Source organism: Ranitomeya variabilis, chromosome 3 (genome assembly GCF_051348905.1).
Source record: "Ranitomeya variabilis isolate aRanVar5 chromosome 3, aRanVar5.hap1, whole genome shotgun sequence".
NCBI lineage: Eukaryota > Metazoa > Chordata > Amphibia > Anura > Dendrobatidae > Ranitomeya > Ranitomeya variabilis.
In genome coordinates, this window is record NC_135234.1 from 744,271,292 (window position 1) to 744,292,553 (window position 21,262).

The following is a 21,262-nucleotide window of genomic DNA, read 5'->3' on the forward strand; positions in this document are numbered from 1 at the left end:
AAAAAATAATGACATGGCCCCCTTGTTCACCTGATCTGAGCCCCATAGAGAACCTGTAGTCCCTCATAAAATGTGAGATCTACAGGGAGGGAAAACAGTCCACCTCTCGGAACAGTGTCTGGTAGGCTGTGGTGGCTGCTGCACCCAATGTTCATCGTAAACAGATCAAGCAGCTGACAGAATCTATGGATGGAAGGCTGCTGAGTGTCAGCATATAGAAAGGTGGCTATATTGGTCAATAATTTTTGGGGGGTTTGTTTTTGCATGTCAGAAATGTTTATTTCTAAGTTTTGTGCAGTTATATTGGTTTACCTGGTGAAAATAAACAAGTGTGATGGTGAATATATTTGGTTTTTATTACGTTGCCTAATAATTCTGCACAGTAATAGTTACCTGCACAAACAGATATCCTCCTAAGATAGCCAAATCTAAAAAAAAAAACACTCCAACTTCCAAAAATATTAAGCTTTGATATTTATGAGTCTTTTGGGTTGATTGAAAACATAGTTGTTGATCAATAATAAAGATAATCCTCTAAAAAACAACTTGCCTAATAATTCTGCACACAGTGTATGTCCATCAAAGAATATTGGACCGACAATCCTTGTAGCCATATCCGTGGTCATTTTTGGTTCATGCAGGTTCTCTTGGTGCAGCTTATATGTCACCGAGATACCACGACAGAGAGGGGCCAGAAGATCGTGGCGTCTGGTTACCTGAACTCCTGCACTGGTTAGAATTGTTTCACCATCATACTAAACAGTGCAGGTTTTCTTTCCTCTGACATTGCTCGGGCTAATCAGTTAAGTTTATTTCCTGGAGCTCTCCATCATGGATTACCTCAGCTGTTCTGTGTTAAACACTCCCCTCTAGTATATACAGTTGTGCTCAAAGGTTTACATACCCGGGTAGAATTTTTGCTTTCTTGGCCTTTTTTCAGAGAATATGAATGATAACACCAAAACTTTTTCTCCACTCATGGTTGCTGGTTGGTTGAAGCCATTTATTGTCAAACTACTGTGTTTTCTCTTGTTTAAATCATAATGACAACCCAAAACATCCAAATGACCCTGTGGTTTATGGTTGTGGCCACAACTGTATGCTTGCCACTGGCATTTGGGAATTGCCAGTGATAGTTAATTCTGCCTGGTTTGGAGTTGGAGGAGTTGTTCGGTGCTTGGAATTGGCATTTGGAGAGGTTGTTCTTGCGATATCTGCGTGGAGTTTGTTTGCATATTCATCCTTATCCTTTCCTATTTGGTTTCACCTACCTTATCCTCCCCTGTGTTCCACTCAGTTGTTTGGTGAGTTTATTTTGTATGATTCCAGTTTTCACTCATCCCTGTTCGTCTTCCTTTTTCTGTCTGGTTAGTATAATCCTATACAGGTAAGGGTAAGTCAGGAGCATAGCAAGGCACGTGACCCCGGCATCTCCACCTGCAGGGGTAATCCAGGGGACAGGGATAGATTAGGGTGCCTCCTAGCGTGAGGGATAGGGAAGGAGCCCCTTTCCCTAAAAAATCCTCCAACAGTGCCGTGACATTATATCAATTTTCTGTGTGCCATTATCTATTGCTCTGTAATGACCACTCCTGATATGGAACTACATTTGATCGGATCACATATGGTTTATAGAAACATGTCGAAATGATCGTCTGCGTTCCGGTGGCAAACTGCAATACTCCACAAGCTTTTGGTTATACCTTTCCTTAAACCCAAAACTCTACATGTCGGACATATCCTTCATGAATAAATGTCACTTAGTGCTCCAAGATGGATATGTATGTCATGCTGAGCTTCTGTACCTGGGCAGTCGGCTGTAGTGGATTTACTATTATGCACAGCTGGGCTCCTACAGTAACTGCTGAGATCAGTGATTACACTGATCCCAGCAGTTTGATCCATCATATTCCAATATTAATAGTGATAGCGGCACATGAGGAGTTTTGCTCTATCTCTCAGCCCATTCTCAGCACAATCGTAGGGTGCTGACGGGTTTTTATGGCAAATAGAGGCCTTTGTCAGGCCATACAATATGCCTACCAGATGCTGCTGAAGGAAGGGTCCGATAGGCTGTCAGTGAAGCACTTTCTATGTAGTATAATACTCAGCACTGCCAGAGTAGTACTGTGTACTTATAATGCAATCACAATATTGAATGCTCAAATTATCTGGAAGGACTAAAAAATATAAAAATATATGTAACTGTCTAAAAAAAGTAAAAACTCCCTTAAAGAAAATATGCTTAATATGGAAAAAATATAAATACCTTAAATACATAACATTTTTGGAATTGATACCTTACTACAACCCCTGGCAAAAATTATCGAATCACCGGCCTTGGAGGATGTTCATTCAGTTGTTTAATTTTGTAGAAAAAAAGAAGATCACAGACATGGCACAAAACTAAAGTCATTTCAAATGGCAACTTTCTGGCTTTAAGAAACACTAAAAGAAATCAAGAACAAAAAATGTGGCACTCAGCAATGGTTACTTTTTTAATGAAGCGTAGGGGAAAAATTATGGAATCACTCAATTCTGAGGAAAAAATTATGGAATCATGAAAAACAAACAAAAAACACTCCAAAACATCACTAGTATTTTGTTGCACTACCTCTGGCTTTTATTACAGCTTGCAGTCTCTGAGGCATGGACTTAATGAGTGTCACACAGGACTCTGCATCAATCTGGCTCCAACTTTCTCTGATTGCTGTTGCCAGATCAGCTTTGCAGGTTGAAGCCTTGTCATGGACCATTTTCTTCAACTTCCACAAAGATTTTCAATTGGTTTGAGATCCGGACTATTTGCAGGCCGTGACATTGATCTTATGTGTCTTTTTTCAAGGAATGTTTTTACAGTTTTTGCTCTATGGCAGGATGCATTATCATCTTGAAAAATGATTTCATCATCCCTGTTATGAACTGGTGGTTTAGGAGCAACATGGGACGTGCTCTGGAGGAGGTGGTACCTTTACTGACCGCAGACCCTGAACTTAACACAACAACTAGAAGTAGCCGTGGGATGTTCCTGTTACTCCCTAGACACCTCGTCACAGCCGGAGGACTAAATACCCCTAAAGATAGAAACAGGAAAGCTATCTTGCCTCAGAGAAAATCCCCAAAGGATAGACAGCCCCCCACAAATATTGACTGTGAGTGGAGAGGGAAATGACATACACAGAATGAAACCAGGATGTAGCAAAGGAGGCCACTTCTAGCTAGATAGATAGAACAGGACAGAATACTGTGCAGTCTGTATTAAAATACTAGAAAAATCCACCACAGAGTTTACAAAAATCTCCACCACCTGACTAAAGGTGTGGAGGATAAATCTGCTTCTCCAGAACTTCCAGCTTAACTGAATAAATCCATACTGACAAGCTGGACTAGAAAAAACATAGAATGTACTGAACTATTAAGTCCACAACATATGGACTGCAAAGAACCAAGCCAGGACTTATCTTTGATGATCTGGTCAGAATAGCAGAGAAATCCAAGAAGAGATGTGAATTCAACCAGGAACATTGACAACTGGCACTAACTGAAGGACAGAGCCAGGCTAAATAGCCGAGCCCGAATAGACAATCAGTGGAAGCAGCTGCAGACTGCTAAATCCAAGGAGCAGCCGTACCACTTACTGTATAACCTCCGGAGGGAGCCCAAGAACAGAACTCACAATAGTGCCACTTACAGCCACCGGAGGGAGCCCAAGAGCGGAATTCACAACAGTACCCCCCCTTGAGGAGGGGTCACCGAACCCTCACCAGAGCCCCCAGGCCCATCAGGACGAGCCAAATGAAAGGCACGAACCAAATCGGCAGCATGAACATTGGAGGCAACAACCCAAGAATTATCCTCCTGGCCATAACCCTTCCACTTGACAAGATACTGAAGCCTCCGTCTTGAAAAACGAGAATCCAAAATTTTCTCAACCACATATTCCAACTCCCCCTCAACCAACACCGGGGCAGGAGGATCAACAGAGGGAACAACGGGCACCACATATCTCCGCAACAAAGATCTATGGAAAACATTATGGATGGCAAAAGAGGCTGGAAGGGCCAAACGAAAAGACACCGGATTGATAATCTCAGAGATATTATAAGGACCAATAAATCGAGGCTTGAACTTAGGGGAAGAAACCTTGATAGGAACATGACGAGAAGATAACCAGACTAAATCCCCAACCCGAAGCCGGGGACCAACACACCGACGGTGGTTAGCAAAACGTTGAGCCTTTTCCTGAGACAACGTCAAATTGTCCACTACATGAGTCCAAATCTGCTGTAACCTGTCCACCACAGAATCCACACCAGGACAATCAGAAGGCTCAACCTGCCCTGAAGAAAAACAAGGATGAAAACCAAAATTACAAAAGAAAGGCGAAACCAAAGTAGCCGAACTAGCCCGATTATTAAGGGCAAACTTGGCCAACGGCAAGAAAGCCACCCAATCATCCTGATCAGCAAACACAAAGCATCTCAAATAGGTTTCCAAGGTCTGATTAGTTCGCTCAGTTTGGCCATTTGTCTGAGGATGAAACGCCAAAGAAAAAGACAAATCAATGCCCTTCCTAGCACAAAAGGACCGCCAAAACCTAGAAACAAACTGGGAACCTCTGTCAGACACAATATTCTCCGGAATGCCATGCAAACGAACCACATGCTGAAAAAACAACGGAACCAAATCAGAGGAGGAAGGCAATTTAGGCAAAGGTACCAAATGGACCATCTTAGAAAACCGATCACAAACCACCCAGATAACAGACATCTTCTGGGAAACAGGAAGATCCGAAATAAAATCCATGGAAATATGCGTCCAAGGCCTCTCAGGGACCGGCAAAGGCAAAAGCAACCCACTAGCGCGGGAACAGCAAGGCTTGGCCCGCGCACAAGTCCCACAGGACTGCACAAAAGAACGCACATCCCGCGACAAGGAAGGCCACCAAAAGGACCTAGCAACCAAATCTCTGGTACCAAAAATCCCAGGATGGCCAGCCAACACCGAACAATGAACCTCAGAAATTACCTTACTAGTCCATCTAACAGGAACAAACAGTTTCCCCACTGGACAGCGGTCCGGTTTATCAGCCTGAAATTCCTGAAGCACCCGCCTTAAATCAGGGGAGATGGCAGAAAGAATCACCCCCTCCTTGAGAATGCCAACCGGCTCAAGGACTCCTGGAGAATCAGGCAAAAAACTCCTAGAGAGGGCATCAGCCTTAACATTCTTAGATCCCAGAAGATACGAGACCACAAAATCAAAACGGGAGAAAAGCAGGGACCATCGAGCCTGTCTAGGATTCAACCGCTTGGCAGACTCGAGGTGAATCAGATTCTTATGATCAGTCAAGACCACAACGTGGTTCTTGGCTCCCTCAAGCCAATGTCGCCACTCCTCAAATGCCCACTTCATAGCCAACAACTCCCGATTGCCGACATCATAATTGCCCTCCGCAGGCGAAAACTTTCTGGAAAAGAAGGCACACGGTTTCATCAAAGAACCATCAGAATTCCTCTGAGACAAAATGGCCCCTGCCCCAATCTCAGAAGCGTCAACCTCAACCTGAAAAGGAGGAGAAACATCCGACTGACGCAACACAGGGGCAGAAGTAAATTGGCATTTAAGCTCCTGAAAGGCGTTAACCGCCGCAGAGGACCAATTCGTCACATCAGCGCCTTTCTTCGTCAAATCGGTCAGAGGCTTAACCACACTAGAAAAGTTGGCAATGAAACGGCGATAAAAATTAGCAAAGCCCAAAAATTTCTGAAGGCTCTTCACAGATGTGGGTTGAATCCAATCATGAATGGCTTGGACCTTAACAAGATCCATTTCTATAGACGATGGAGAAAAAATGAAACCCAAAAAAGAAACCTTCTGAACTCCAAATAGGCATTTAGACCCCTTCACAAATAAAGCATTATCACGAAGGATCTGAAATACCATCCTGACCTGCTTCATATGAGACTCCCAATCATCGGAAAAAATCAAAATATCATCCAAATATACAATCATGAATTTAGCAAGATAATTGCGAAAAATATCATGCATGAAGGACTGAAATACAGATGGAGCATTAGAAAGCCCGAAAGGCATCACAAGGTATTCAAAATGGCCTTCGGGCGTATTAAATGCAGTTTTCCATTTGTCACCCTGTTTAATACGAACAAGATTATACGCCCCTCGAAGGTCAATCTTAGTAAACCAACTAGCCCCCTTAATCCTAGCAAACAAATCCGAAAGCAAAGGCAAAGGGTATTGAAATTTGACCGTGATCTTATTAAGAAGGCGATAATCAATACACGGTCTCAAGGAGCCATCCTTCTTGGCAACAAAAAAGAATCCCGCTCCCAATGGTGACGAAGATGGCCGAATATGCCCTTTCTCCAAAGACTCCTTAACATAACTCCGCATGGCGGCATGTTCTGGCACAGACAGATTGAAAAGTCGGCCCTTAGGGAACTTACAGCCAGGAATCAAGTTAATAGCACAATCACAGTCCCTATGTGGAGGAAGGGAACTGGACTTGGGCTCATCAAATACATCCTGGAAATCCGACAAAAACTCAGGAACTTCTGAAGAGGGGGAAGAGGAAATTGACATCAAAGGAACGTCACTATGAACCCCTTGACAACCCCAGCTAGTCACAGACATAGATTTCCAATCGAGCACCGGATTATGTACCTGTAACCATGGAAAACCCAGTACAACAACATCATGCAAATTATGCAACACCAGCCATGCACATGGTCAGCTGTGTCCAGTACTGAGGTTTATCCTTGGCCAACGGTGTAGTATCAATGCCCCTCAAAGGAATAGGGCTCTGCAAAGGCTGCAAGGAGAAACCACAACGCTTGGCGAATTCTAAGTCCATTAAGTTCAGGGCAGCGCCTGAATCCACAAATGCCATGACAGAAAAGGACGATAATGAGCAAATCAGGGTCACAGATAAGAGAAATTTAGGCTGTACAGTACTGATGGTAACAGACCTAGCGACCCTCTTAGTACGCTTAGGGCAATCAGAAATAACATGAGCAGAATCACCACAGTAAAAACACAGCCCATTCTGACGTCTGAATCCCTGCCGTTCTGCTCTGGTCAAAATCCTATCACATTGCGTAGGCTCAGGACTCTGCTCAGAGGACAATGCCATATTGTGCACAACTCTGCGCTCGCGCAGGCGCCGATCAATCTGAATGGCCAGAGACATAGAATCTCTCAGACCAGCAGTCGTGGGGAACCCCACCATAACATCTTTATCGGCTTCAGAAAGACCCTTTCTGAAAATTGCTGCCAGAGCATCCTCATTCCATTTAGTGAGCACAGACCATTTTCTAAATTTCTGACAGTATAATTCTGCCACTTCCAGACCCTGACACAGGGTTAACAAAGTTTTTTCTGCATCATCCACTGAATTAGGTTCGTCATACAATAATCCTAGCGCTTGAAAAAAATGCGTCTACATTAAGCAATGCCGGATTCCCTGATTCAAGGGAGAATGCCCAGTCCTGAGGATCGCCACGCAGCAGAGAGATGACAATTTTAACCTGCTGAATGGGATCACCAGAGGAACGGGGTTTCAAAGCAAAAAACAATTTGCAGTTATTTTTAAAGTTCAAAAACTTGGATCTGTCCCCAAAAAACAGGTCAGGAGTTGGAATTCTAGGCTCTAAAGCCGGAGTCTGGACGACATAATCTTGAATACTCTGTACTCTTGCAGCAAGTTGATCCACACGAGAAAACAAACCCTGAACATCCGTGCCAGCGCCAAAATCCTGAACCACCCAGAGATTAAGAGGAAAAAAAAGACATAACAAACTGCAGAAAAAAAAATGGCTCAGAACTTTTTTTCCTTCTTTGGAGATGCATTTAACTCATTGCTGGCCAGTTGTACTGTTATGAACTGGTGGTTTAGGAGCAACATGGGACGTGCTCTGGAGGAGGTGGTACCTTTACTGACCGCAGACCCTGAACTTAACACAACAACTAGAAGTAGCCGTGGGATGTTCCTGTTACTCCCTAGACACCTCGTCACAGCCGGAGGACTAAATACCCCTAAAGATAGAAACAGGAAAGCTATCTTGCCTCAGAGAAAATCCCCAAAGGATAGACGGCCCCCCACAAATATTGACTGTGAGTGGAGAGGGAAATGACATACACAGAATGAAACCAGGATGTAGCAAAGGAGGCCACTTCTAGCTAGATAGATAGAACAGGACAGAATACTGTGCAGTCTGTATTAAAATACTAGAAAAATCCACCACAGAGTTTACAAAAATCTCCACCACCTGACTAAAGGTGTGGAGGATAAATCTGCTTCTCCAGAGCTTCCAGCTTAACTGAATAAATCCATACTGACAAGCTGGACTAGAAAAAACATAGAATGTACTGAACTATTAAATCCACAACATATGGACTGCAAAGAACCAAGCCAGGACTTCTCTTTAATGATCTGGTCAGAATAGCAGAGAAATCCAAGAAGAGATGTGAATCCAACCAGGAACATTGACAACTGGCACTAACTGAAGGACAGAGCCAGGCTAAATAGCCGAGCCCGAATAGACAATCAGTGGAAGCAGCTGCAGACTGCTAAATCCAAGGAGCAGCCGTACCACTTATAACCACCGGAGGGAGCCCAAGAACAGAACTCACAATAGTGCCACTTACAGCCACCGGAGGGAGCCCAAGAGCGGAATTCACAACACATCCCCAAACATCCTTTTAATTGATGGGATAAAAAAAAGTGTCCAAAATATCAACATAAACTTGTGCATTTATTGAAGATGTAATGACAGCCGTCTCCCCAGTGCCTTTACCTGACATGCAGCCCCATATCATCAATGACTGTAGAAATTTGCATGTTCTCTTCAGGCAGTCATCTTTATAAATCTCATTGGAACGGCACCAAACTAAAGTTCCAGCATCATCACCTTGCCCAATGCAGATTTGAGATTCATCACTGAATATGACTTTCATCCATTCATCCACAGTCCACGATTGCTTTTCCTTAGCACATTGTCACCTTGTTTTTTTCTGTTTAGGTGTTAATAATGGCTCTCGTTTAGCTTTTCTGTATGTAAATCCCATTTCCTTTAGGTGGTTTCTTATAGTTCGGTCACAGACATTGACTCCAGTTTCCTCAGATTCGTTCCTCATTTGTTTTGTTGTGCATTTCCTGTTTTGGAGACATATTGCTTTAAGATTTTCGGTCTTGACGCTTTGATGTCTTCCTTGGTCTACCAGTATGTTTGCCTTTAACAACCTTCCCATGTTGTTTGTATTTGGTCCAGATTTTAGACACAGCTGACTGTGAACAACCAACATCTTTTGCAACATTGCGTGATGATTTACCCTCTTTTAAGAGTTTGATAATCCTCTCCTTTGTTTCATTTGACATCTCTCAGGTTGGAGCCATGATTCTTGTCAGTTCACTTGGTGCAACAGCTCTCCAAGGTCTGATCACTGCTTTTTAGATGCAGACTAACGGGCAGATCTAATTTGATGCAGGTGTTAGTTTTGGGAATGAAAATTTACAGGGTGATTCCATAATTTTTTCCTCAGAATTGAGTGATTCCATAATTTTTCCCCTATGCTTCGTTAAAAAAAAGTAACCATTACTGACTATTACATTTTTTGCTCTTGATTTCTTTTACGGATTTTTAAAGCCAGAAAGCTGCCATTTGAAATGACTTTAGTTTTGTGCCATGTCTGTGATCTGCTTTTTTTCTACAAAATTAAACAACTGAATGAACATCCTCCAAGGCCGGTGATTCCATAATTTTTGCCAGGGGTTGTATATAATGTATTATCCTATATGTTGTGCGCTGCAAAAATAGGACAACCCCCCAAGAAAAAAACTAAATTAAAAGTAATCAAAAAGGTGTATGTATCCCAAGATGGTACCAATAAATACTACCACTGGTTACACAAAAACAAAACCCGAAAGATAAAATGAAAAAGTTAGAAAAAGTTATAGGTCTCAGAGTACAATGCAAGAAACAAATTATACAGTATTTTTTTTTCCCGTGTAAAAAATTATTTTTTTTATAAAAAAAAAAATGTAAAAAAAAATATATATACAGTATATATATGATATAACTATAATTGTGCTAAAACTATATAATTAGTTATTTTTAATTACAGCTTGTGACCCAAAAAATTATCCCTCTTGCAATTCTGTCTTTAGAAAAATAAAAAATGCATATGCCTTGGTATATGGCGAACCCTCAAGAAATTATTTCAGAAAAAAATATGTTCTTTTGTGATTGTAAAATGTAAAAAAAAACTATGAAAACTGTTTGTTGTATCATTATTGTAGTGATCTGCTGAACAAATTTAAAGGCAAACCTTGTGCAGCATGGATCTAAGCTTGGCTGCACCACTGTAGCCAGGTCCTATTTTCTCTGAAATGCTCCGTCAGCCTGTGCGTACATAAGCTTCAGTATCGTGCATGTACTATGCCACCTGTTAGACTCACCTGGTAAGGTGGAGTCACTTAGCTGCAGGTCAGGGTGGACACCTGGACCCAGCAAGCTGGAAGCCTGGGGAACAGTAGAACACGGCAAACTAGTTATGCTGGGAAGCAGAAAAACAGGCGAGGTAGGAAACACTGGAAGCCACAGAACCAGGATGGCAGATGAAGAGGATAATTGCAGGTCTGAAGCAGGGCATAGATTGCTGATACGCTTATGTGAACCGTTTCTGATATCAGTTTTGTGATGTTCATAGCAAACGATGGGTTGATGTGCATAGAGCCAGCAGAGGGTTAACTAGCAGGTGAGAGGGTTTGTAGATGTCACAGGAGTTTGCAAAGACAAACTGCAGCATAGTGATTAGCCTAGAAATGAGAGTAGATGGCGCTTACTGCAAACGATGGGTTAACCAGCTGGCCTTGGGGAGCCATAGATACTAGATGCAAAATAAGAGAAATCTGTGGAAATATTAACCCCTTTCTACCATTGGACGGAATAGTATGTCCAGTGGCAAAACCCCCGCTTTGATGCAGGCTCCAGCGGTGAGCCCGCATCAAAGCTGGGACATGTCAGCTGTTTTCAACAACTGACATGTGCCCGCAATAGGCGCGGGCTGAATAACAATGCCTATTAACTAGTTAAATGCCGCTGTCAAACTTTGACAGTGGCATTTAACAAGTTCTTCCGGCCAATGGGTTGGAAATGCGCGCACCGCTGACCCCCTCACGTGATCGGGGGTCTGCAGTGCGTCGCCATGACAACCAGAGGTCTCCTTGAGACATCTATGGTTGTTGATGTCGGATTGCAGTGAGCGCCACCCTGTGGTCAGCACTCATAGCAATGCTGTTATTCTGCTACATGGGGCGCACTCGGTACAACTCGTCCCGCAAAAAAATAAGGCTTCACATGGCCATATTGACGGAAAAATAAAAAAGTTTTGGCTCTGGGAAGGAGGGGAGTGGAAAAAAAACGCAAAAGCGAAAAAAGCTCCTGGGGTTAAGGGGTTAACAGCAGTAGAAGATGGATATTGAGTCCAAATGAACAACAGCCAAAGACAGTACTATCTGAACACTCAGATTCAGTGATGTGTCCATCTGGGCTGTAAGAGGTCTGGGGAGATGATGTCACTGAGACACCCAACTTGTAAAACCCAACTTGAGCACAGCAAAGGGTGACAGCTATAGGGGAAGGGAGCGGAGCCCAGCCCACCTGAGACAGGCGCAGAACACCTCCTCTATCGCTAATCTTGGACATATTCAACATAATAGGAAATGTTTACACGTTACACTACCTCCCTGGTATCCAAGGGGTAATGTTTCCCTTTGCGGAGGGTGATACGTCATGTCTGACATCCCAAGGTGAGGAGACTTTTAAGCCTTGCAATGCTCCTTTGGGAAATATGCAAATTGTCTCTTCAGAGAGGAAGGAGGACTGTTGCAAATTGTTATTTCCCAGAGGAGCGTTGCTTTCCTCATCTTGGCATGTCAAGCATGACATGTCACTCTCCACAAAGAGAAATGTTATCCCTTGGATCCTGGTCAGATGCCTCTCACCCAGCCAATCCAGATGTCACACTTTGCACTGACAAGGGGCAGTACCCCGAAACACGGTGTCTGCAAGGAGAAACGATACTTCTTGGATATTGGTCGGACGCCTCTCACACAGCCAAACCAGATCTCCACTTTGCACTGACGAGGGGCAGTACCCCGAAACACAGTGTCTGCAAATTGAGATTCTGGTTTGGCTATTATCCTAAGTCATGTGACAAGGCTCATTAAAGGATTGACATAGACCTGTAGGATTGCTACCTTCCAATAGGTGGCACTAGAGTTCTAGTTCTCTTCCTCTCTGAAAAGACAATTTGCATAATTAACATATTTCCCAGAGGAGCATTGCGGCTTTAAGTCTCCTCATCTCGGCATGCTAAGCATGTCAATCTCTGCAAGGAGAAACGATACTTCTCTTATATTTTAACTCCCACTAAGTGAAGGTATTTATTTGGTCAGTACAGTGTTTAGATATTCTAGGTATATATATCAAAGAAACATTCATGTGAACATTTCTCTTTGTGTCACACTATCTCCCCATGCTTGCTTTCTTCCAAAGGTGCACTTTGGTGCCTTCTCATCGCCAGATAAAATTAGGTGCCCACACGGTGTAAATGAAAACGTGAAAAAGTTCTGAAACTCACATGAAACTATCTTCCACAACCTCACCTTTGTAGCAAAGTTTGGCTGTTCCTCACCCAGTTTTAAGCTGTTTCTGTTACACCCATTATCTGAATCTCAACCTACATATGAAAATGATGATCATTAGCTGATGATATAATTAGTTACTTCATACACCGGACTATAATCCTACAAAATCCTTGGCTCTGTGAAGTGTGCCTAGAAGAATTAATACAAAGTGGCGGTCGTAAAAAATATTTATTTGATTTAGATTTCTCTTTTGTTCATTCTCTTTGCATTTTGTTAATTGATAAAATAAATTGCTAACACTTCTCAGTTTGAAAGCATTCTTACTTTGCAACATTTTTGACACCTCCGCCTAATCCTGTTGAGTAACATATATATACATGTGCTTCTGCTTCTCAATGAATTAGAACATCATCAAAAAGTTAATTTATTTCAGTTCTTTAATACAAAAAGTAAAACTCATATATTGTATAGTCATTACAACTGATTAAAAAAAAAGCTTAGCTTTCAAAACTTTTTTTTTCATTCTAAAACCAAACCTAAAACCTAATTTTGTGAGAAGCACTTGTGTATATATATATATAGAGAGAGAGAGAGAGAGATATCTATCTATCTATCGATATAGATATATAGTTAACCGAGGGACCAAAACATATAGAATCTCAAAAAATGGCAGCGCTCCAGTTATCTATGAAAAAAAAGGGTTGTTTTATGCTCAAAACTGTTGAGCATTATATTCAGGCCTCATCCATATTGTGACGCTCTTCTTGATTAACGAGAAAAAAAGACATATGATAGATCCAGCACTCCTACCAGCAGCTTCTTTTCAGGAATGAACTAATTACCTTACCCAGATCACTTAACTAGTATTCATTTTTCAAGGTCCTATGACAAGAAATCTATGTGAGAGGGGGTTGATGAGAATTAATTACATACTATACATCTAAATGTCAAGTAAATTGTTTGGGGTGGAGCAGCTTAATAAAAGAAAACTATGAGGGATGAGTAACATTAAAGTTTTGCTTGCCTGGCTAGAGGAAACCTAAGGGTATAAAAGGATTAGCTAATAAAAAGTATTGCTTTAACTGCAAAATGTAAAAAGATCCAATTAGTTTGTACTATTTCATAATCAAGTTGTTCCAAACACCATTTCTGAAAACACCGAAGCCTCTTCACTTGTACTATAATCAGTACAAAAAATTTGACAAGAGGATATTGACAAGTTACTGATAGTCTTAAGAAGTTCTTCTCCATTTTATTACTTTCTCAGCCACATTCCCTTGTCTTTGAACTATGTTCCCATGTCATCCATATCTTCTACCCTGACATCCTTTCCAACCCTTCCTTTTAAATTCACTGTTCTTGCTTTCTAGTGCGTAAGCACAAATGCAAGGTTGGTATGATACCTTTATCTGCTCTTCAATATTACGTGTTGTTGGAAAGAGTCGCGTCATCGGGCATCTCCATCTGTGACCATGTTCAAGAACGTAGTAGAGGGACTGTGAGGAGAGGAGACTTAAATGGATTATACACATTAGATATCTGTCGGCCAAAAGATCTTCAGCTGACTTCCCCATACACAGGTGCACTCATTTGGCCGAGCGCTCCTGTGTTCTCTATGAGAAAGCTGATGACTCTGGCAGCTTATCCCAAGGAGAACAATGCAATCGGCAGTTCGAAATCAGACATGAGCAATCAACATCACGTCCGTCCATCGTTTTGCCGGCGCCCCACATTAAACCATCAGCCAAACCTGTCGATGCCGGCGGGTTCGGTCAATATAAGTCTTATCTATATGGCCAACTTTAGATTACATTAGGATGTTGCTTCTCAAAGAGAGAAAATTGTGCAGTTTTTCTAAAGACTATGGGGCCTATTCATTTCAGACCATGTAATATCCCGAAATTGTCTGAAGAAATGAGTTTTGTTCCAGTTGAAGGATTAAAGGATTGGAGAATGCTGAAGGAAATGACAGAGGAATTTTCAGAAGAGGGGAAGCATGAGAGAAGTCTTGTATGTCCAGAATGTGAGGAGGAGACTAGAATGATTGAGATAAACTTACCATGACCGTGCATACAGATACAGCTGTCAATCACTAGTAGCACCACCCTCTGGACTCCCGCATACAACCACCAGGGATTTCATTGAGTAAAATACATGTTATACTGAATCTTTTTATATAAATCTATATATCATTCTGCTCAGCTTTATCTAGTCTGTACCATGCCAACCCCATATCGGACGGCATGCTCAACGTGACAAGCCTCCTTCCAAGAGTTATTCTTATCTTCTAAGATTTGCAAAATATTCATAAAAACAAACAAAAGTTTGCAGTTTATTTTTGTTCAAAATTAACCTCGTTCTCCCAAAATTTCGAATTTTGAAGTAGGTCCTCCTGCTATGAACAGGTAATTATCACAGGTAGACCTTATGAGAACCAGCCAAAAAGCCTTAGATTCTCATATTCAGAAGTACAGAGGCTTCCTCCGTTCCATTGAATCAGCTTCCTCTGTTCAAAGAAATCTCAGGCTCGCTCGAGCCAGTTGTCAGTGATGAATATTGGAGTTTGCATCGATACGATACCCCGCAGCAATGCCCACGATTGGCACTAGCGCCGATCGTGGGCATTTAACCCCTCTGATGCCACTGTCAGTAGTGACAGCGGCACAGAGAACAATCGCGCAGGGAGCGGGCTCTCTGCGCTCTCCCACCAGAACAACTTGATGCGAACGCGTTGTTCCGGTGATCTCCATGGAGACCCCGGATCCCAAATGGCTGCGTGTTTCCTTCCAGGTCCTTCACTGTGGTGGCTAGCTGGCACCTTCTGAGAGCAGGCGCCGGAAAGCCTCCTACACTGCCTGTCAGATATCTGATCTGACACAGTGCTATGCAAAGTGTCAGATCAGCGATCTGACTTTATATAGTAATTTCCCAACCTGGGACAATGTAATAAAGTTAAAAAAAAAAAATATATATATATATGATGTGTAAAAATATATATAAAAAAAATTCCCAAATAAATAAATATTTTTCCAGTAAATCCATTTATCTATGTAAATTTCAAAAAACAATAAAAGTACACATATTTGGTATCGCCGCGTCCATAACGACCCACTCTATAAAACTATTCCACTAGTTAACCCCTTCAGTGCACACCGTAAAAAAAAAAACGAGGCACAAAACAATGCTTTATCATCATACTGCCGAACAAAAAGCGCAATAAAACACGATCAAAAAGACGGATATAAATAAACATGGTACTGCTGAAAACGTCATCTTGTCCCACAAAAAAAAAGCCACCATACAGCTCCATAAGCAGGAAAATAAAAAAGTTATAGCTCTCAGAATAAAGTGATGAAAAAAAAATAATTTTCTATATAAAATAGATTTTATTGTTTAAAAAAGGGCCAAAACATAAGAAAATGATATAAATGAGGTATCACTGTAATTGTACTGACCCGAAGAATAAAACTGCTTTATCTATTGTACCACACGTGGAACGGTATAAACGCCCCCCCCCCCCCCCCCGAAAAAAAAGAAATTCAGTAATTGCTGGTTTCTCTTCATTCTGCCTCCCAAAAATCGGAATAAAAAGCGATCAAAAAATGTCATGTACCCGAAAATGGTAAACAAAAAAAAAAAACAAGACCTCACATGACTCTGTGTTAGGAGTCGAGTTTCCTCTGCTGCACAGGGGGAATCTCGATCCGTGTCTGCTGCGGTCTCCCATTCTGCATCAGCCGCAGTGGAGCCTGCGTCGGTCCCAGCGTCTCACTGAGTCTGATTCTGTGCAAAGGGTTACTGCTGCCTCTCCCAGCTCTGCTATTGTACCCTGCACTGATCTGCAGCGAGCAGGCTTTTCTGGGACTAAGTCCTGCTTTGCTCACACTGAGCATGCCCAGGGTAAGATCTCTCAGTGGAGATCAAGGGTCACATGCTCAGGTACTGCAGCCAAATCTATTGGTCTTTCTAGGAAGGTCCTGTAGTTGCGCAGGCTCTGTAGCAGTCTCTCATTGGTCCTCTTCTTTAAGGTCCTGTACGTGCTGCAGCTATTTAAGGCTCGCATGGCCGCACGGCCATGCGCTAGTATCTTCCAAAGTTACGTGCTTTGCGCCATGTGGTCATGTGCTTGAATGTGTTCAGGGACCCGGCTGAAATAAGCCCCTAGAATGCTGGCACCTCCGGCGAGGAGATTGTGTATGTGTGTATTCAAGGACCTGGCTGAAATAAGCCCCTAGAATGCTGGCACCTCCAGCGAAGAGTGTTGTGTGCATGCATGACCACTGACTACTCTCATCTGGGTAGTTAGCCTGTGCCTCTGTGAGAGTCTAACAGGGCACAGAGCTTTGCTTTCTTGGCCGCTCTGTGAAGCCAACAGAGCTGGTTCATACCGCCATATTGTGCCGCCATTCACTTAGCAGCAGGATCTTTCCTGCACGGTGGATCTCGGGTTGCGAACGCACCAATCCCATCAATAAATATATTCGGTGCATTCCGCAAACCCTAACACTCTGTAGGCCAAAATATGGACAAATCATAGCTCTCAAAATGTGATGCAAAAACTATGTTTTGCAATAAAAAGAGTCTTTTAGTTTGTTACAGCTGTCAAACATAAAAACCCGCTATAAAAACCTGCTATAAATAGTAAATCAAAGCCCCCTTTATCACCCTCTTAGTTAGGGAAAAATAATAAAATAAAAAGTATTTATTTACATTTTCCCATTAGGGTTAGTGTTGGGTTTGGGGCTAAAGTTAAGGTTAGGGTTGGGGCTAATGGTAGGGTTGGGGCTAAAGTTAGGGCTAGGGTTGGGGCTAGAGTTGCAGTTAGGGTCTAGATTATGTTTACGGTTGGGGTTAGGGTTGGGATTAGGGTTAGGATTAGGGTTAGGGGTGTGTTGGGTTTAGGGTTAGGGGTGTGTTGGGGTTAGGGGTGTGGTTAGGGTTATGGTTAGGGGTGTGTTCGGGTTAGTGGTGAGGTTAGGGTTGGGATTAGGATTAGGGATGTGTTGGAGTTAGGGTTGGAGTTAGAATTGGGGGGTTTCCACTGTTTAGGCACATCAGGGGCTCTCCAAACGCGACATGACGTCCGATCTCAATTCCAGCCAATTCTGTGTTGAAAAAGTAAAACGGTGCTCCTTCCCTTCCCTCTGCCGTGCGCCCAAACAGTGGTTTACTCCCACATATGTGGTATCAGCGTACTCAGGACAAATTGCACAACAACTTTTGCCATCCAGTTTCTCCTGTTACCTTTGCGAAAATAAAAATTTGGGGGCTAAAAAATCATTTTTGTGGAAAATATTTTTTATTTTCATGGCTCTGCGTTATAAACTTTAGTGAAACACTTGGGGGTTGAAAGTTATCACAACACATCTAGATAAGTTCATTGTGGGGTCTAGTTTCCAATATGGGGTCACTTGTTGGGGGTTTCTACTGTTTAGGTACATCAGGGCCTCTGCAAACGCAATGTGATGCTCGCAGACCATTCCATCAAAGTCTGCATTCCAAAACAGCTCTCCTTCCCTTCCGAGCTCTGCCTTGCACCCAAACTTTGATTTCCCCCCCCCACTTATGGGTATCAGCGTACTCACAACAAATTGCAAAACAAATTTTGGGGTCCAATTTCTCCTGTTACCCTTGGAAAAATAAAAAAAATGCTGTCAAAAAGATCATTTTGTGGAAAAAAAAGGATTTTTTAATTTTCACGGCTCTACATTATAAACTTTAGTGAAACAATTGAGGGTTCAAAGTGCTCACCACACATCTAGATAAGTTCCATAGGGGGTCTACTTTCCAAAATGGTGTTAACTTGTGTTGTGTTTCCACTGTTTAGGCACATCAGGGGCTCTCCAAATGCGACATGGTGTCCGATCTCAATTCCAGCCAATTTTGCATTGAAAAGTGAAACGGCGCTCCTTCCCTTCCGAGCTCTGCCGTGCACCCAAACAGTGGTTTACCCCTACATATGGGGTATCAGCGTACTCAGGACAAATTGCACGACAACTTTTGTGGTCACATTTCTCCTGTTACCCTTGGGAAAATAAAAAATTTGGGGTGAAAAGATAATTTTTGTGAAAAAAAATATGATTTTTATTTTTACGGCTCTACATTATAAACTTCTGTGAAGCACTTGGGGGTTCAAATTGCTCACCACACATCTAGATTAGTTTTTTAGGAGGTCTACTTTCCAAAATGGTCTAACTTGTGGGGGTTTTCCACTGTTTAGGCACATCAGAGGCTCTCCAAACTCGACATGGTGTCCGATCTCAATTCCAGCAAATTTTGCATTGAATAGTCAAATGGTGTTCCTTCTCTTCCGAGTTCTGCCATGCGCCCAATCAGTGGTTTACCCCCACATATGAGGTATCGGCGTACTCAGGACAAATTGTACAACAACTTTTGGGGTCTAATTTCTCCTGTTACCCTTGGTAAAATAAAACAAATTGCATCTGAAGTAACATTTTTGTGAAAAAAAGTTAAATGTTCCTTTTTTTAAAAAAAAAAAATTCCAAAAATTCCTGTGAAGTACCTGAAGGGTTAATAAACTTCTTGAATGTGGTTTTGAGTACCCCTTGAGGGGTGCAGTTTTTAGAATGGTGTCACCTTTGTGCATTTTCTGTCATATAGGCCCCTTAAAGTCATTTCAAGTGTGTGGTAAAAAAATAGTTTTGCAAATTTTGTTGTAAAAATGAGAAATCGCTGGTCAACTTTTAACCCTTATAACTTCCTAACAAAAAAATTTATGTTTCCAAAATTGTGCTAATGTAAAGCATAAATGTGGTGAATGTTATTTATTAACTATTTTGTGAGATATGACTCTAATTTAAGGGCATAAAAACTAATAAAAGTTTGAAAATTGCAAAATTTCCAAACTTTTTGCCAAATTTCCATTTTTTTCACAAATAAACGCAAGTCATATCGAAGAAATTTTACCACTATCATAAAGTACAATATGTCGCGAGAAAACAGTCTCAGATCACCAGGATCCGTTGGAAGCGTTTCAGAGTTATGAACTCATAAAATGACAGTGGTAATTTATTTATGGATAAGGGGTTATCTGAGCATTCTCGTGTGCTAACCAAGTGTGCTCGAAAAATATATTTGACTCCCTGCGGCTGCATGTCCCACGGCTGTTCGACAGCTGCAACACATGAAGGGACTTCCTGGCAAACAGGAAATTCCTGCATGTGTTGCGCCTGTCGAACAGCTGCAAGGACTCTAGCATATTTTTCGAGCACGCTGGTCAGCACACGAGCATGCTCCGATAACGCATTATCCGAGCACGTTCGTTCATCAATAGTAAATTCTCTTTTTTGTAAGTTTTTATACAAACTTCACACTTTTTCTTTGTACAGATTGGTTACTGGAATGATATGGATAAACTGGTTTTGCTCCAGCATGAACCTTCCTTTAGAAACGATTCATCAGCCATTGAAAACAGGACAGTTGTTGTGACAACAATTCTGGTAAGTTTCTTTTTTTTAATATATATTTTTTTAAATTCTTTGATATTTAGATTATTCTCATGTGGCTAAGATCTAAAAGTATAACATCTTTTAAATTCACTTGTAATTTATAAAGCATTAATGTAGCCTCAAGTCAAAGAGTGTCCTAGTTTTCTTGGGACAGCCTGAGGTTTTGCCATTGGAAATCTTTTGAGTGAAGCTTTTTAATACGAGCAGTCAGGCTTCAGTTACCAACAAATTTCTATAATTAGTGGAAATTGCTTAAAATATAACTTTTTATGGCAAAATACCACCCACGTAAATGATGTGCGAGTTCTTTTTAAACCAAGTGAAATATATATTATTATTATCATTTTTATTTTAGGTTTCATTACTTATAATTTGCCACTTTAAATATTTTTTTTATAAAGGAATTTCGACAAAATTGATAGTTATTATAGGAAAATTGAAAAAAACCAATGGACAATAACTTGCTCTATTTTCATGTACCAGATTTTTTATTAGAATATTTGAATATAATATCTAAAATTTAAACTATTTTATTACGTAGAGAATATTATATATTTTATATTATTAGTTTTTTTTAATAGAAACATTATTATATATAAAAAATAAAACATTATAGTTATTATAACTATTCTTTATATTTTTTATTATTTGCCATTATTATATTTATTATTTGCCATTATTTTTTATTGTTATTTGTTTTCAACAGAGCTTAGTGTTAATCTAGACAGATTTTTTAAAGGGAACCTGTTACATAGGAAAACGCTTTTTACCAGCAGATATGGGGTTAATCTGCAAGTAAATAGTGTTCCAATGCTTTACGGCCATTTTACTAAAAATGCGGCCACTGGAAGAAACTGAACGTACTGTATTTCTTCCCAGGAGGTGCCAGCTTTCAGTCATGGAGGTGGTCCTTGGTTTGTAGGGTTGCCATCTTTATTTTTTTGTTTATATTTCTGGACAGCTTCGTAAAAAAAAAGTTGACTGTCCGAGATTTTTTGAGAACACATTGGATGACCATAATAAATTATTAAGATGATAAGTGATACATGTCTATGCCCCATAAATCCTATATGAAGATATTAGCTGCATTCACTATGATTTGTAAAAGTGTGATAAATGGGGA

The 21,262-nt window shown here is 41.2% G+C and overlaps 1 protein-coding gene across 8 annotated transcripts in view; it reads left to right on the top strand.

The window, feature by feature from the left end:
- Positions 1–21,262, top strand: part of GRIA4 (glutamate ionotropic receptor AMPA type subunit 4) — a 446,709-nt gene that overhangs the window by 340,148 nt on the left and 85,299 nt on the right. For all 8 annotated transcript variants that reach the window (XR_013224091.1, XM_077298517.1, XM_077298518.1 and 5 more), the window contains exon 9: positions 20,020–20,130. Coding sequence is in view for 7 of the 8 variants with exons in the window: in XM_077298517.1 (XP_077154632.1) it covers positions 20,020–20,130 (111 nt within the window). In the remaining variant the exon portion in view is untranslated. The remainder of the gene's footprint in view (positions 1–20,019; positions 20,131–21,262) is intronic.